The sequence below is a fragment of the Salvia miltiorrhiza genome, chromosome 2 (assembly GCF_028751815.1).
Source record: "Salvia miltiorrhiza cultivar Shanhuang (shh) chromosome 2, IMPLAD_Smil_shh, whole genome shotgun sequence".
Taxonomy (NCBI): Eukaryota; Viridiplantae; Streptophyta; class Magnoliopsida; order Lamiales; family Lamiaceae; genus Salvia; species Salvia miltiorrhiza.
This window is the reverse complement of record NC_080388.1, coordinates 72482656-72501026: the sequence shown is the minus strand read 5'-3', so window position 1 is coordinate 72501026 and position 18371 is coordinate 72482656. Positions and strand designations below refer to the sequence as shown.

At 35.7% G+C, this 18371-nt stretch overlaps 3 protein-coding genes across 4 annotated transcripts; 1 reads left to right on the top strand and 2 right to left on the bottom strand.

Moving 5' to 3' along the window:
- Window positions 1-136: 136 nt before the first annotated feature.
- Window positions 137-7619, bottom strand: LOC131009087 (serine/threonine-protein phosphatase 5). Of its 2 annotated transcripts, XM_057936291.1 has the most exons (13): window positions 7243-7560; window positions 6934-7103; window positions 6762-6833; window positions 5679-5829; window positions 4702-4905; window positions 3774-3882; window positions 3559-3676; window positions 2903-3050; window positions 2208-2456; window positions 1431-1556; window positions 1222-1322; window positions 682-756; window positions 137-475 (listed from the first exon to the last, which is right to left on the bottom strand). In XM_057936291.1, exons 1-13 carry the CDS (start codon window positions 7325-7327, stop codon window positions 416-418), a joined length of 1668 nt encoding a protein of 555 aa, XP_057792274.1. In that variant the 5' UTR covers window positions 7328-7560; the 3' UTR covers window positions 137-415. The 2 variants fall into 2 exon arrangements, with proteins under 2 accessions (XP_057792274.1, XP_057792275.1); XM_057936292.1 differs by lacking the exon at window positions 4702-4905 and having other exon boundaries at window positions 7243-7619.
- A 2628-nt stretch (window positions 7620-10247) lies between these two features.
- LOC131009086 (integrin-linked protein kinase 1-like) lies at window positions 10248-15842 on the top strand. The gene is made up of 12 exons (XM_057936290.1): window positions 10248-10782; window positions 11547-11621; window positions 11773-11868; window positions 12137-12222; window positions 12335-12455; window positions 12643-12722; window positions 13153-13215; window positions 13337-13455; window positions 13763-13848; window positions 14409-14530; window positions 14831-14942; window positions 15397-15842. Exons 1-12 carry the CDS (start codon window positions 10462-10464, stop codon window positions 15496-15498), a joined length of 1383 nt encoding a protein of 460 aa, XP_057792273.1. The 5' UTR covers window positions 10248-10461; the 3' UTR covers window positions 15499-15842.
- Window positions 15843-16067: 225 nt separating this feature from the next.
- Window positions 16068-17639, bottom strand: LOC131009957 (ATP-dependent DNA helicase PIF1-like). The gene has a single exon (XM_057937354.1). It carries the CDS (start codon window positions 17637-17639, stop codon window positions 16068-16070), a length of 1572 nt encoding a protein of 523 aa, XP_057793337.1.
- Between the last annotated feature and the right edge of the window lie 732 nt (window positions 17640-18371).

The following is an 18371-nucleotide window of genomic DNA, read 5'->3' as shown; positions in this document are numbered from 1 at the left end:
AAACAAACCTAGTAGTAGACCAAATGTCCCTAAATTTTCACCTAACACAATAATTTCGACAGTCATTTTACTGTACAGCTTCAACCATTAGATTAATGAGGCATCCTAAATTTGAGCAACACAGTAGCTTTAGATAGGTAACAGAAACAACCAAAGGTTATATTAATCATACACAAAATTAATGTAAATACAGAGAAAGAAGGATCATGTTGTACATGGTACACCTAGTTGCAACCTTTAGCAACTCAGCACACATTTTTCAACCAAAATAGCAATTTCGTCCAATGTACACATGTTATCGTTTGATTGATTAAACCGAGTCCTCAGCCCTTCGAGATTCTGCACTTTTGGGAAGCAAGAAGAGTGTCTTGCACTAAAACGAGAAAGTAGAAAGGTAATAAGCAGAGCTCGAGGATTACGAGAACATTCTTAGGAAGTTGTTTGCGTATGCCATTGGTTTGACATCGGGGTGCGGCTGCAATTTATACAAAAGAAAAGGTTAGTAATTAAAGAAAAGGATGCATTTATACTAAAACATTAAAGATGCAACAATGATGCTCAACAAATTTCCTTTGTTTGCAAATAAGTAATAGTAAATGAACAAAAGAAAGACAAGGTTTCATATTTCATTCTTGTAAATTTTGTGGTTCAGAGGGCACGTGAAGGAGAGAAGCTACTAACCACTGCTGAGAAAGTTGCAATATTGGGTTTCAGATCTGGTGCTTCAAAACGAATAAATGCGCCTTTGTTTCCCATCTGCGGAAAGATATAAAGAAATTCAGATGCAGTTATTTCTGAACAGAGCAAATTCGTCGCAATAACTTGAGTGTCAGCAGTGAGGGCGACTTTCAGCATATCATTATTTGCATATAAAGTTAAGCTAATGCAACGAGGAGAGTAGTAAGACACTATGGAAAGAGCATCCCACAATTATCCATACTTGAGTTAACAAAATCATGAGATTCCTAAATTTTTCCGTTTACTTACAAGTGATGCAAAGAAAGTTGAAGTTTTGGTCTAATTCACAACTGTTCATGGGATATCTCTCCTACATGACACTTCAAAGCAAACAAATATAATGTATACACACACCGCACACCCTCCAAAAAAGAGTTCACCAAAACAAATTATCCAGCTCGATTACTGTGAACCATTCAATGAGTAGAATATAGAGACTCAAAACGGGCTATAAAAATAAGATGGATTAACAAACTACATTACCTGATCACAATAATTTGGAGCAGAGAATACAGTAATGAGTTTACCATCATGCTCAATCTCGTAACCCTCATCCTTAACTTCATGTGACCGCACTACTAAATCTGTAAAATAACATGTCTAGCAAATGATGTTTTGTTTTGGAATATAGCACAACCAGCAGAGCTAGTGAATGAATAGGTGGTTGTTCACGTGAAAGAAATAAAATTCACCTAGGTTGTTGTCCTGCAAAAATCTTTTTGTTACATCTCCACCGAATGAAAGACCAACACCACGCTTGCTTGGTCCCCTCCCAAGCTGAGGTTGCGGATCGCTCCACAGCAATTCACACATCAACCCTGGATAACATTGACAGATAATGCATCAAAATTACATAAATAACCCACCCTTGCTGATTGAGATAATAACATGAAGCAAATGAAGTTTTGTTGTTTCAGATTTCAGCTAGTGCTTTGTCAAGCTAAGAGTATGATAACCTTTATCAAGATGAAAGCTCATGTAGAAAAATGCTAGCAACATTGAGCTACCAAAATTTAAGCACAAGATAATATTAATGAAAATGTCAGTCACAAGACTAAGAATCTGAATAAAATGCATTTTATTATGATTTAAAGTGAGGTGGGAACTCAAAAGAAAAGCAGACAAACGAGATATCAACAGAAATGAAGCTAGACAATTAATTAAGATCCAAAACCCAGGAAAGATCATTAGGCATCAAAGAATAGCCGATACAAGAGCAGATGTTTTCATAAATGATCTAAGATACCTACTGGAAGAAGACAAACTCTCTTCTACCTTTTCCATCTTCCCCCATAAAATATGCTTTATAACTTTTTCCGGATAATGTGAAGTGGCAGACTTATTTCGAGGCAGAAAAAATCCTCATGAATTTCATCAACGCTATTGATAAAGAAATTTAAAAGGCCACACGAGTACTACAAACAGAACACAAAAAATTAACGAACTGAAATGTTGCATTTCAAGCTTACCCTCTTCAGGAGGCTCGCAGAAACGGTCAATTGATCTGATGTCAGATAGCTTCACTCCATCAACACTGAAAAGACCTCCATGGACGACAAAAACTTTTTTATTTATGACATGAGCCAAAGGTAAGCAACAGAACACTTCCGCAAATAGTTCCACAAATGTATCATTCAATTTGGATCTAACTTCACCCTCAAAACCATAAATCTTATTCATGCTCTTGCTTTCATGGTTCCCTCGAGAAAGGTATATAGCTGAAATTAGAATAAACAGATATGTCAGAAGTAATGCTACATGTTGTAATGCAGACAGAGAGAATATTTACGACTACACTGAAATAAATAATCTAAACAAAAATATACGGAACAGATAAAATGTAATTCAAGAACCACCACTTCAGGGAGATTATAAGCATTCATTTTAGCTCAAAATGGTAAAAAGATGATACACTCATCCACAATGATAATTTGCAGATTTTGCGACTTTCTAGGCTCCTTTTCATGCTGCCTTTACACTTAGAACTACTCAGCATTTAGTTGATCAACAGGACCGTTTGTAGGGATAGTGTAATAACCATGCATAATGCATACACAAACAACAAACTAACCTAAAAAAGGGATTCTCCTGTACTTAAACAAACAGATAACTTGAAAGTAGCTCAGACATATAAGAATGCAATTAGTAAAAGATGCGTGGATACCTGACGGGCACATGCACTTGAAGGCAAACAGTGTCAGTATAACCTCTAATGAAAATGAACCCCTATCTACGAAGTCTCCATTGAACAGATAGGGATTGTCTTCGGAAGGAAGTCCATTGAGCTCAAATATATTTATCAAATCATAAAACTGCAAACACAATATGAGTCGTTAACAAAAATCAGTTCTGAAAGGTCACACATAATGAATAAAAATCCAGCAGAAGCCTCTCATGTCATCGTTTGTGACAAGAATAAGGGAAAAAGATATCATTCGATCACCTCAAACTGAAACCACAGAAGAACCTAGAAAATTAACCATCAAAATAACAGTTAAGAAGAACAAAGCAACCTTAAGATTTCCTTTATTGGAGTTTATGGATGAATGATTTCCAAATGCAGCATTTATTAAAGACACAAGCAACCACATAAATGGAAATGAAAAGCTGAATAAATGGCTTAGCACACTAGTGTACATATAGCACACCCATCCATATTGCACTTCATAACTACATGTCCATGGAATGTGATGCTTGAGCAAATGAAAGCCTGGACAGCAAATGTACAAGACAGAATAAAGAAGTGTTGCAGTCATACAGGCACTTATGACAGTTACAAACTAAAGGGGTGAGGCTTATACAATAAAGGATCCGTACTACCTGACCATGTACATCACCGCATACAGTGAAATGTTTGCCATCAGGAACATGAATATCAACGAGAGATGGCAATTCTCGCAACAAATCTCTTATTTGCAGCACAATCTGGCATGCATATCTGTAACCAAAAAAATTCTCATACTTATATTCAAATAACCTGCTTTCAAAAATACAAGAAATATTAATAAAATAAAAATACTTCTATAGCAGTATACCTTTTGTGTAGGCACTTCTGATTCTTGAAGTCATCCAGCATTTTCTTGACAAAATCTAATGTAACAACATCCCCCTCTATTCTTGCTCCAGCATATTGTGACTCAACCTCTAGTTGAAATAAAACACAAAAACACAGTCAATTGGCTGGTTTTATTGCTTTTTAGCATGTCTAGCAAGTTATCATATCCCTTTTAACTATGTACAAAAAGTCAAAATGAGCTCCAAACAAACATTTAGCAACATAACCTATCAATGATTATTATTTAAAAAAATCAAATTGGCTGGTTTTCCTTTTATTGGTTCCAAATTGTCTGGTTAATTAACGAGCAACATAACATAGTTAATTGGCTGGTTTTCCTTTTATAACTGTTACCTGTCAGACAAGATGAAAATTTTATTACTGAAAAAAGGAGTTAAATACAAATGGATGAGGAATCCCAAAGCAGAGTCAGTCATTATAGTTAAAGTAATATAAGCTAAGAGTTAGAAGCTAAGAGAATGTCCAAGACACTTGTCTGACATGCACCAAATCGGACATGGCAGTAAGCAACAAATGCATATACATCATTTAAAAAAATCTGCAATCTCACCAGCTTAGCTGCGCCCTTCAGAGAAAAATTATTCAGGACATACATGATACATATTTAGGTTCATCTCGAGAAAAGATCTATGTTCAAATTCTTTAGGACACAGGACAGTGGTACAATTGATTATGTCAGTCATAAGAAAGAAACACTTTCGGTCAGCAATCCTACAGGAACCAGAGAAGCAAACTGGTAAACCACCTCAGTATAAAAAATGTAGTCCTACTGCTGACTTTCTGATGTATATCACGTATTGTAACTTACTACGTATAGACTAAAATTTTATGACATTGTCACTTTTTTATTTATTCTTAATGCTTCATTTGATCTTAAAAGGTCTAACCTAAGTCAAGTGTTCGACCCTTGGTAAAGACACTGTCTTTGCAGCGACCTTGCCAACATGTTCCCAAGACCACCAATACAATCGCCATAGCTGTTGTTGCCACTGCTATGGCTGCTTTAGTCGCAACATATACTGCCAGTAGTGCTACTGCCGCTGCTACAGCAGTAACTTTCAGGGAAACATAAGATGAGCCTGGACTAGTCCCTATAAATGATAAAATAGGTAATGTACTAGTAAGTATAAGAGTTACCAATGTACATTACATACTTGTCAACATGAAACGTGCAAGTTCAATGCCTTTCTCCCAGTTTTTACACAAGGTCTGTCTTCAACCCAACACTTGTCCACTTTTTATAACTATCTTGTACTAACATACCCAGTAGCATACTAATACACATTAATCCCTATTAACCTCCATGAGTTCACACCTATAGTGTAGTATATCCATGATACATGAAATGTGTAAAAGTACAATTCTCAGATAAAAGGAACCTCGATAAATCCTATAGCATTAATCTTTCAATAACTACCATAATCATGAAGTACAAGCATGAAAAATAGTAGACATCCTGAAGGTAGCAAAGATGCTTCAGTCTGATGGAACTATCTTGATATATTTTCTGTAGAGATATAACGTTATATGAAAGATAAAACAAGACAACAAATCTAAACAGCAAAACTCCAAAGACAGACACAGGATGAATTGCATATCAGAATAACATTACAAATTATCATAGAATGACAGTTAGAACAGATGAAACTACTTGTTTCCCCCATAATGTAGTTCAAAGGAAGACATTGCTCTTTTAGCAACATAGAGCAGGAATTGGCTAAAGAGAAAATTTAATCTGTAGCAATATATTCAAAGCTGATCAAATAAGAAGGGAAAAGTTTGAAAAGAGTTGAATTTGCATAAATAACTGGGTATGAAATCAGCAGAAAAATTACAAGAGCAACATAAATCAACAAGAACACACCTATTGTGTGATAATCAATAGAGTCAGCTACTGAACGTCTTTCTGATTCAGGTACAGAAATAGCTTCTTCAAATTTTAGCTTCATGACCGCCTTCTCACACTCCTTTAATTTCTTGGTAGCATCAGGATCATTCGGGCAAAGTCTTTTGACCTAAATAAAATAATTTAAAAAATCAGAAAATACTTTTTTAGCTCAAAAGAAGACATAATCAAAATACAAAAATACAATCACAATATTGCCTGAAAGAGAGGCTAAAAAGGAGAAACAATACAATGATAAAAAAATGGAGAAAACAAATACTATGAGAAAAATGCATAAAGCAATAGATACTTCTAAACTACAGAACCTCCCAAACACTTATTTGGGAATAACAAAAATATCGGAACCTTATTCATCAAGAATGATGTCATTAGCTTAAAAGCCAAATAAAAACTTATTTTTGGCTACACCTACATTATGAATCCTTCTTCCATGTGCTTCTATTGTGATTGTTACTTAGATTACCATATCATTGCTGCTATAATATAAGCACAACAAACAAATTACCCTAGCATTTTTCGTGGAAGAGAAGATTCTCATCTTGTTTTATCTTGGATGTTATATGTAAGAACATAGACTATCCATCACCTTCAAATGGAAAACTGAGTGATACAAGAATTTCTGTAAAGGCAACACAGAAAATCCGTATCACTTTCTTATAATGATGCATGTTCTTAGATGAATTTGGTATGTCCCTTTTGTTAATGCCATTTGCCCTTGCATGTTTATAGATAGAAAACAAACAACACTAGAACCATCAGATAATTTCATTACAAGTGTATATGTAACCCTAAAAAAAATGGTACGTCACATATCAACGCGCATGCACACAGTTATATGTAATTTTATTGTCACTCCATATTTAGCTATTTAATGATGAATCCAAGTTCCTCTTACTTAATTTTGTCCCATGCAATCCACAGAAACCCCAATCAAAACCACCAAGCCTAAATCTTGCACAAAAAGCCCTTACAGATTTATTCCAAATTAACAAAAATTCAGCAAACACCGGAAAATCAAACACATCAACGAAGAAACCCCACTTGTTGAAAGTCCTTAAGAGCTTCTTTAAATTTCCCCATTGCCAGATAGGCCGCACCTCGCCTATAATATCCCTGCATTGACAATAAGAATATCATTTCCAATAAGCCACATACTCAAAAGGAACAAATTTTCCTTTCCCTCAAATAGAAAGCAAAACCCAACAGTACTTGCCTTGGAATACTTCGGATCGATCTCGATAGCAGATGTAGCATCCTGTATAGCACTCCCATACTCCTCCAACTTAGTGTGCGCAAACGCACGGTTAGCCCAGTAAACCGCATTATCATTATTCAACTCTATCGCTTGCGTATACAAATCAATCGCTTGGGAGTATTTATGCGCTGCAAACGCAACAATCAATGAATTACTAAACCAAAAAAAATCAAAATCAAAATTACAAAACTGTCTTCCATTAAACCAACAGTTGCACTAGAAAGAAAACCAAACGGGGAAAACTTTGACAGTGGTTGGCAATACTACCTTTGAAGGCTTCATTCGCTTGGACTTTGAGTTCCTCAGCTCGTGAAGTGTTTGTGGAATTTTCAGTCGCCATGCTAGGGGGCATAATAAAGTAAATTAGCGAGTTGCAATGATTGGTCTTGTTTGCTGTTTGTGGAAAGTAGATTTTGTATTACCGGAGAGCTTTCAGTGTGTGCGGTGTGTGTGTGTGTGTGTGTGTGAAAGAGGGGAGGGATGGAAGACGACGAAGGAGAGGAAGAGGGGAAAGCAGGTCTCTGCCCTAGACGATTCCGGGAGTAGTAGTTTACTGTTGAGTGTCAAATTATAATTATAAATTAAATATTAAATATTAAATATTAAATATTAAATATTAAATAAAAAATAGCCTAATACCCCCCACCAACCAAACTCAAAACGAGATGAGGCCTTCATAAAAATCTAATATTCAAAAACTTAATAGGGCTTATAATTTAGAGTAAGTGCAAATTTTATAGTGTTTGGAAAATTCTCATAATATCTTAAATTTGTTGATACAGTGATCGACCATGTAGTGTTTACATAAGATTTTTTTTTTCGACAAAATCAATAATAATTCCTTATTTCTCTCGTGGTGATTCAAACATCCGACTTATTCATTAGAGGGAAACATCTTAGCAATTAAGCTACTTTCGTTGTCAGAATGTTTATATAAGCTTATTTTAGGTATTTTATAAGCTCCAAGCCTCCGATATTGTATTATATGGAGTGTGTTTCAAGCACTTGTAAAGTTAAATGTTTTAATAAATTTGAAAAGCTATAATTGACAATAATTAATCACAAAATAAGAAAGGTATACGATAAAAATAACAAAACAATATTTTTTTTTATATATATAAACTCAACCCAACACACTTTTGTGTCTAACAACACCTTTTTTCATGAAAATTTGCAACCATTATTTCTTGTATACAATGAAAAAAAAAATCATACATAAGCATAGTGGAAATCGCAATTCATCAATAAAAGAGACAAGGTGGAATTTGAAACATATTTCATACATTTATTAGTTATACTAATGCTTTTCAACTCAAAACCCTCTAAAAAAATTAACGCCCTCCCTATTTTCAGGTGGGATTAGCCGAATAGGCATATTAGACTGCGGATTTCTAGTTGCAAAATCCACATCTATGATAGTAATAAAATAATTGGAAAAAATATATCTAAAAGTGTATTTTTCACATTTAAAGCTAATCGTCCAGCTAAAAAAAGCAAAAAACAAAAGCTAATCAAACATTATATCTAACGAGAAATGATATGCTACATACCTTATGTGAGCACCTTACGTGAGCACCACTCATGTTTAGCTCTCGTTAGCGTTATCTTTTTTGTTTTAGGCATTTATTTTTATTCTAATACTTCATATATTGTTATTGAGATCATTAATTTTATAAATTAAATAAAAATCAAAGTCTAATTTATTCTTTTATTAATTATTTGAAGTTAAAGGGAATATGAACAAATTGAACTTTGATTTTTATGCAATTTATAAAATTAATGATCTCAATAACAATATATGAAGTATTAGAATAAAAATAAATGCCTAAAACAAAAAAGATAACGCTAACGAGAGCTAAACATGAGTGGTGCTCACGTAAGGTGCTCACATAAGGTATGTAGCATATCATTTCTCTATATCTAACTTCTATAAAAATGTTAATAATTTAAATTTATGGAAAGGCAGAATTTATCGTCCAATTTCTCGAACCATTTTAGAAAAAGCAATACTATTGTGTTCGTATAAAATGCTACTACTAATTATCAATTAATTAACTTAACTGTATCTTGGAAATTTAATAAACAAATCATATTTTATAAATCAAATGTTGTTTTATGTAAGCATAAATTGAGTGAATAAGAACTTATTTGATCATGAAATACATCGTCAAGTACTGAAGTACTTATATTCTTATACCAGATCAATTTAACCTGTCATTTTCATATTTAATGCTCAGAAAAACTATCCTTGCTTATTTCACACACATTTTGCATTCGTTCAATAATTTGCTAAAAAAATATCAGCATTCAATGCGAAAAGTATTAAAACAAAAGCTAGCTAACATGAAACTTGTGAGTTGTGAGTGCGTTTCAAAATTTGATAGTTCCACTTGGATTCAAGAATTAGTGATCCAACTTGCCAAACACAAAACCTTTTCTAATTGCTTATCGAGTATCAGTATTTTATACTCCCTCGGTCCCGACTATCTTGATTCGTATTTTTTTAGCCGTCACAACTATCTTGATATATTTTCTTATATGTCAATTTTTTATTTATTTATTCATTTTTTCACATTTTCACCTACCACACTTGACGCACTAAATACTACTCCACCTTCTTAAATTTCGTGCTCAAAATTTTTGTCTCAAGATACTGTGATAATCTAATACTTTTTAGATTCAAACATTAACTATTTTACCACTAAATTAACACATATGCAAATTAATTAATAATTAATAATTATATTATAATTTGATTCTTCAATATGTAATTAAGCCTACGTTAATGCACGATTGGTCTCCAGCGGCGAAACTAGTATTACTTGGAAGATGGGTTAACTTGCATAGTTGACTATTTTTATTAAACCCTTTTTTTTAAGGCTACAAAAAAAAATGGTTTTAGATATAAGTTAGGATTATTAGCTAACCTAAACCATTTTTAAGGATCAATTTGTTGGCCTTGTAGATTAAAGAGAAGTAGATATCAAGAAGAAGAAAATTTGCAGCAGATAACGATAATCTAGATCTTTATAATATATCTTATTCGATTAAATTGGTACGATTTGATATTTAATTTTAAAAAAAAATATCACATAAATTAACCAATATTAACTCCTTCTATGGTAAAATAAATTTGGATTAATTTTAAATTATTTCAATTTCGTACCAATTTAATTTCGAGCCAAATATTATGCTGATACGGCGTTACATAAGGCATTAAGGCATAATTGCAATTAAATATAACCGTTTTTTATTGACTAAAAAAGAAAAATGCAATCATATTTCGTAGATATTTGAATAGTTTCCTATCCCTTTCTCCAACTCTCAGATTTTGAGATGGCTTCTGTTTGAAGCTCACAGTCTCCTCTTGTTTTCCTTTTCTCCTTTCTCTTCAAGCAATCACGCCTTTTGCGTTCCAACTCTCTCTCTCTCTCTCTAAATATATAATACTATATTTTATAGATTTGTCGGAAATCGGTGCTGTCAATGGACTCAAAGCTGCAGCGGCGTTTCACATTGGGGAGGCAATCCTCCGGAGCTCCCGAGAACGACGTCGTGCTCGCCTCCGACGCCCCCGGAAGTATGGAGGACGCCATGGAATCCGGCATCAGGTTAATGTACTTGGCGAACGAGGGCGATTTGGAGGGGATTCAGGAGCTACTGGATTCCGGCTCCGCCGTCAATTTCAGAGACATCGATGGCCGCAGCGCCTTACACGTGGCCGCGTGCCAGGGGCGGACGAACGTCGTTGACTTGCTCCTCCGCCGCGGCGCTGAAGTCGATGTCGAGGATCGTTGGGGCAGTACGGTATGTGTACAATTCTCTGCGATTGGTGAATTTCTTATTGTCAATGTAGTTTATTTATCATTAATTGTGACTTCCAATGTTTACTGGTAGGTTTCCTCCTCTCAGCGAGAAGGGGAAATCTATCAATTAGTGATAACATAGCTGTTCCAGTTCGTTATAACAGGAACTATTGGCGTGTGAGTTAAATTTGAAAAAAATACGCGAAATTTGGTTGGATGTTGTGTTGGTTTGTCAGCAATCCTGATTATGTTTCTTTTAGCTGGAGCTGTTTGTTTAATTAGTGCTAAGGAATTTGTAGTTGCTCTTTCCGCATTTTGTTTTTCTGCCCCAAACACATCATTAAATTGGGAGATTTGAACACCTCCATCAAAACGATAGTCAGTACTATGAACATGTACTATCCGGATATCCAATTTACTTTAGTTTTTGTCTTTGTTAGTCTATTTCCTGTCTTTCCATCAAAAGAAGTTGCCTTTTGCTAATGGACCACGTTCTTCCTAAGGAATAAATTACTGTTGTACTTGTACAGAAGAAAGACATCTTCACCTTTTCTGTTCACTTTATTTTTTATTTAAAACAAATTCCAACTGGAGCTCAAGATGCTCTTTTTTTAAAGGCAAGTAGTGAAAATTTATAATTACTATACTGTGAAACTAGATGCTACATATACCTATCCTTTTCTGCATTATGTGTCAAATATATTAGTTATGGATGGTCAGATGAACCGTTAATAGGTATGGTAATGACAAGGTTTAATTGAATAGCCTCTTGCAGATGCAATTTACTACAAAAACAATGACATTATAAAGCTTTTAGAGGCAAATGGAGCAAAACCTCCGGTAAGTTTCACATGTTTCTCCAGTGTGGAGTTCTTCCTCATGATCCTCCTTCATCTCCTCCTCTCTCTATATATAAATAACTTTATTAGATTTGCTTTTATATGTGCTGTTGCATCTTATGGTCATCAAATCTTTTTGAATGTTTTGTTAGATGGCTCCCATGCATGTTGAAAATGCTCGTGAAGTCCCTGAGTATGAAATTGATTCAAAAGAGCTAGACTTCACCAACAGCGTGGAAATAACTAAGGTAAGATCTTCTTATGTTATTTTTTTGGATAGCATCTTCTCTTGATTGTACAACAAGCTTGGACACAGCATAAGCTCTTCCCCATGACTTCAGATTGTTCTTTGAAATGTTGGACAGTCCTAGTTTTTACCTTTATTGGAATTTGGGATCTTGTTTCAGAATTTCAGAATGAAATGATTAGATAGTTGCTACTCTCTGTGGAATTGTAGTCAAATGATGGTCCTAACTGTAACTTTTCACTTGTTTTTGTTAACCAAAATTGGTACAGGGAACATTTTGCATTGCCTCATGGCGTGGGATTCAGGTTGCTGTTAAGAAATTTGCTGAGGAAGCTTTCATTGATGAAGAGAAAGTGTGGGTTGGTTTTACGTGAAAGATAAATTTTACTTCCTTTAGGAATGTCTCCTTTCTCTGTACTAGTGAATATTGATCTGTTTTTTTTACTAGGTGAGTTGTTGGTTTGCAGAAAGGCATTCAGGGATGAGCTTGCTCTACTTCAAAAGATACGCCACCCAAATGTTGTCCAGTTTCTTGGTGCTGTGACTCAAAGTACTCCAATGATGATTGTTACTGAATATCTCCCGAAGGTATCTCTAAGTTAAACTATTAAACTTTGAACTTTATATTGTAGCCTTTCAATTATGGATTTTATTTTCTTGCTGGAATTAATTAATAAAAATGATAAAAGAGTATTGAGCTTTTCCTATCAAAATAAAATTCTTAATTCATAATTTCTTTTAACAACAATCATGATTGAGTTAAGTCTCTTTGCAGGGAGATTTGTGTGCATACCTGAAAAGAAGACATGCTTTAAAGTTGACAACGGCTATCAAGTTTGCCCTAGATATTTCAAGGTTAGAGTTTAGGCTGTTGCACTAAGCTTACTTTCTAATTTCACATCATGAGCTACACCTAGCAGATGATGGCTCACCACCAATTAGAAGCAAAGTGCATGTAGATTTATAGTATATGTAGTTCATAAGTGACTAAGTTCCAAGTTTCTTCTTCATCTAAAACTGGTCAGGTTAGTTTATTTTGTCAGTGTTTTGTGCTTTGCTTCTTGTATTAGATGTGAAGGACTTTCTCCTTCATACCTAATGTTTGTCGTCAATTTCAGAATCACATTATTTACTTCTGAAAAAGGAAAAAGAGGATGCACACTTCTGAAACCCATCATTTTGTCTAATTTAAGGGATTTTTCAGAATGGTGGTATTTTGTTGCCTTGATGTATAAGAGTGTTTTACTGGCTTATCCAACTTCTTCTTTTGTGATTTGTAATGCAGAGGAATGAACTACTTGCATGAGCACAAGCCTGAAGCCATAATACATCGAGATCTTGAACCATCGTATGTATTCTTTTCTTCCCTTTTTCTCCGTGTCGTTTTTTATTTAAATAACTTTATCTTTGGCTCTAAATATTGTTCAGATTATGGGTGAATTTTTTTGATCAATTGAGGATTATGACAGGAACATATTGCGGGATGATTCTGGTCATCTCAAAGTTGCTGACTTTGGGCTAAGCAAGCTGATGAAAGTTGCCAAAACAATCAAAGAAGAGAAACCTGTCTCTTGGCAACAGACATCTTGTAAGTATCCAGACTCCAGTTGATTGGCATATGTTCTTTTTTGTCTGAATATTTACTTTTCAATTGTTTTTCTTCAAATTATTGATCATTTGGAAAATTAAAGCATTATCCGTACTCTTTATTTAAAATATTGTTGCTGAAGCCTGTACCACTTGTTGCTTCACATTGACATTATTGTTTGACCGACATGAGTCTTAAATTTCCTGCAGACATGATCTAGAAGATGTACCAGTGAGTACTATCTTAATAATGATCATGTGCTGAACATTGGCTAATTGATTATTGACCAACTCTTTTCCAAACTTAGGGCGATACGTGGCTCCTGAAGTTTTCAGAAATGAAGAATATGATACTAAGGTGGACGTGTTTTCATTTGCATTGATATTACAAGAGGTAATGCTTCTGAATCACCTCCTTTCTGGTTTGAATATTGCTGCTATGTTGCAGACATGGCACGGACTTGTATGAGCAACCATATTGTTTACAGTAATCTAGACATGCCAGTTGTATGTTTTATAACAGGGAATTTTATTTTAACTGAAGAAAAATGCTGAATTGATGTATTATTTAACTTGCTCATAGTTATCAGTTACATCCAATGTACAGTGCATGATATTCAAGCATTCGGCATATTTATAGTGGAATGCTTTCTCAGTATTGAAGGGATTAAAGAATGGTGAATTCTTGTTTTTGATTGGTTTTTGAGGAATTCACTTACCCGGTCATGTTTGGTTTGTCAGCTAACTTCCCCGTTTTAGATAAAAGATATCTATGTTATACTAGCAACACATATCAACATCTATTAGTTATTCAACATTAAACTTAGTAGTTGATTATGTGAAATTAATCTAGAATAAAAAGATCTGGCATATCATTTTGGTGTTTTGCTGTGAAAAATTAAGAATATTTTCTTCAGTTCGATTCCTGATTGAAGCTATATATTTTGTCCACAGATGATTGAGGGTCATCCACCATTTCCTAAAAGGAAAGACATTGACGTTGCTAAAGCATATGCTGCCAATGAGCGTCCACCTTTTGAAGCTCCACTTAAACATTATGCTTATGGACTGCGACAGTAAGCCTTGCAATTTCCTGTAGTTTTATTTTTCCGTTCAAAGGGTGATGCCTGTTTTCTTTTGTTAGTAGTAGTGGAAAACTTTATACATATTAAGAGTTTAGATCTTGCAGAAGGAGAGATTTTAATTATTGGTTTCTACATTTATTTCTCTCTCGTGTCATGTTAAAACTTTTTCCAGACATCCTCCCTCAATGAAGCATTCCTGTTTTCCTCTCTTAACCTTTAAATTTGTTCATCCAAAACTGTGCTTAATTTATGTGCTACGATATCAACTAGGTGATAATGACTTCTTAACAGGTTAATAGAAGACTGTTGGCATGAGCAACCATCAAAAAGACCAACTTTCAAGGAAATAATTGTGAAGTTGGACGCAATAAACAAAACTCTTGTACAGAAAAGACGGTGGAAGGTAAGGATCTATCTCTTGACCTTGGAAAGAAAAATACATCCAGATGCTGGGTTTTGCATAGCACTATATCCAATGAAAATCATTATTCTTTACTGTGTTAAGTGATGAGTTATGCTTCGTGGAGTAAAAGAAAGCTAACAGATCAGGTTTACTCTCCACTAGTCTACTATAGGCAACATGCTGCCTACTAGTAGTTTGAAATCGGAAATTGAGGGTAATATCTGCTGTGCATAAGTAATAGCGTCATAAGATGTGAATGATTCAATTATACTCTTTTCGTTCTAGGAAATTCTTAATAGATGTAAAAGCTTTGTTAGTCAGCTAACAAGTACGAACTGTGTGCTGTCGAAGCTGGACAATATGTTGTCATATATATACCTTCATCTGAATTCATGCTTAGATATATTTTTCTCATTTGCCTGGATACTAACTTTGTTCATGGCATCTTCTGCAGACAAAAGCACTGAAATATCTCCATGTATTTGAGTCAATCTTGAAGTTGGATCATTCTTCTTCTTCTTCCAGGAGTAATTCTTCTCGCTCAACAGTTAGATAAGTGATTATTTTCTTCGAAATACAGCCTGAGATTTCCAAGACGACACCAAGAACAAGGAAAAAAGAGAATAATAATAAAGGCGCATCATTTGTGAGATGGCGTTGGTTGGCAAATTCGCCTCCTATTTTCTTGTTGTTTTTTTTTCTTCTCCTTTTTACTTGTTAGCAAAATACTCGATTAAGTTTCTGTACATGCAGAGTATTTTTTCCTTTCATTTTTTTTTTTTATTCTTCACATCCCTTTATTTTTGGAGAAAGTATTTGCTTTTATGCATAAGACATTACTTGAAGATGTCATGAATTCTTGAAATTTTCATGTAGTTGGAATCTATTCTATTTTTAGCAGGGACTGGGCTTGATTGATTTTTCTTTTACATGTGATATATAAAGATTGGAAACAGTATAAATTTAGAAGGAAACAAAAACATTATATATTATCCCATCAATTAAATTGGAATAATACTCCTCCAAGAAAAATCACATTGACACACAGAGATATGTTCCTAAGAATTGCAGGTGCCACAGAGCAAACCCAAACTAATTTCTGATTCTGCAACAGAAACTTAAAAACTACTTCTCCACTCTCATTTTGCTCACTAAAACGGCTGCATCACTCTCATTTTGGCCCTCACCAAAACTGCGGTAGAACTCCAGAACCTTGGGATGTGCTGTGATCTTCGACGGCTCCAGACCCGACAACCCTAGCCCCGACAAGCTTCTCACACGCGACAGCGCCACATAGACCATCCCGGGGCCAAAAACTCGAGAGAGGTCAGTGTGAAGCTTGTCAAGACTCATCCCTTGACACTTGTGAATGCTTAGAGCCCACGACAGTATGAGGGGGATCTGCCTTCGGGTAGCGACAACCTTATCTCCGTCCCTCACCTCCCACGTCTCTGGTTCGACTATCGCCTCTAAACCCGAGTCAAACTTCACCAAAGGAAGCACATCTCCATGGCTGCAATCCTCAGACATCCCATAGCCCTTTTCACTAACTCTGCAGAAATCCAAGACAGTTCCAGTTGCACCATTCACTAGCTTACGCCACGGGTTTATGTTCTTTATCAGCATCACCCGAGCACCAACACAGATCTCGAGCTCATCACGAGCAATCCCACTCTTGAGCTGCTTCAGCCACTGCCTCCCACCAGAATCTTGAGCAGTGTAGACATGAACCTCCTCATCCAGTTCCTCCATTTTCTCCTTATTCACCTTATTCACATCCGCAATCCTCGGAAAGAGCTGCACAGCAGAAGGGTCCGGCTCACTCACCGAGCAACACTCCACCAGAAGCTCCAGGTCAGCAGGGTCGGCTTCTGCCCTGCGTATCCCTTGCAGCAGATGCACCAGCAGCGCTTCCGACTGCCTGAAAACTCTGGTCAGCTCAATCTGAAGATCAAAACTCGAGCTCCAACAATCAGCTTCAAAAGCATACACCTTCTTCACACCCTTTTTCACACCCTTCTTCACACCCTTCTTACTTCCAACAATGGGTGATAACTGAAAGAAATCACCACTCACAATCAGCTGAATCCCACCCCAAGTCGCATTACCAGACGCGCTCTCCACATCCTCCCTCAATCTCCGCGCAACATAGGCAAGACCATCGAAGAGATCAGCATCAACCATGCTTGTTTCATCAATAACCAATGCCTTAACCTTCCTCCACCTCCGGCACGCCCCTCGATCCGACAAAACCCTCTCCAACAGACCTTCACGACCCAGCTCGCCATAACCAACACCGGAGAAGGAATGCAGAGTCTGTCCACGGAGGGCGCAGGCGGCAACCCCAGTCGAAGCAGTCACATAAACCCCAGACCGGCCGTGGATCTTCTTGAGCTTCCTAATGATTTCCTCAAGCAAAAATGTCTTCCCCGTCCCAGCAGAGCCTGTTACAAAAACAGATTTCCCATTGCAAACAGCTTCCAAGACTCGATTTTGCTCATCAGTCCAATTAGTTTTACTTTTAGGCCTGCTTACTGCTTTCGAACGTCTTCCACCCTCTTTGTTTTTAGACAAATAATACAAATTCCCAGGCCAACTTCTACCATTTTTCTTGCCATTACTGTAAGAAGAAGCTTTGGAACTGAAATTCCGACACGCAATTATAGCGAAACACCACAATTTCATAGCGACAACCATTTATATACTCTCTCTTTCTCTCTCTAAGCATATATATAATCTCTACTTCTCTCTAGGTCATAAAATATAGCCAATAAACAATCTTGATAACTGACTATCAAATTCAAAAGCCACCATTCTTCTTAAAATCTAGAAAACTCCGCAAATTTGAGACGAACTAGGTTTCTGATTTTGAACAAGTGAACTCACCTTATTTCTTGCTCACAGCAAAAACACAGCCTCGCATCTCCTGGGTCGACTATGAATGTCACTATAATAGATTAAAAAACAACCAACAATCAGAAGCGCGATTGCTTCCTAGTTCCTAAATTCACTGTCACTGCAGTTTTACATTCAGCAATGCATCTGGTGGGTTCTGTTTAGGGTGAACTGAGATGGAGGAAAGAGGTTTAAGCGATGCTCTCTTGTGGGCCTCCAATTGGAGAGATTTGGGCCCCATATTTTGGGCTTACTAATCGATTTAGGCCCCATATTTAGGGTAAATGTGTATCCTTTCCCCCTCTCTTTATAGCCCTCATTAAAAAGAAAAAAGAAACATTAATAAATACTCCTTCTACTACTACGTCTGGCCACAAAAAAAATTATCTTTTTATATTATTTTGGAACGTTTATAAAAATTAATTTCTTTTATTTTTAAAAACTTTATATCACATGGATTGGTGCTGCTTTTTTCTTCTAGGGCTGGAAAAGTGTTGAGCATGAATAAATCGATTTTTTAGTTCTAATTTAAAC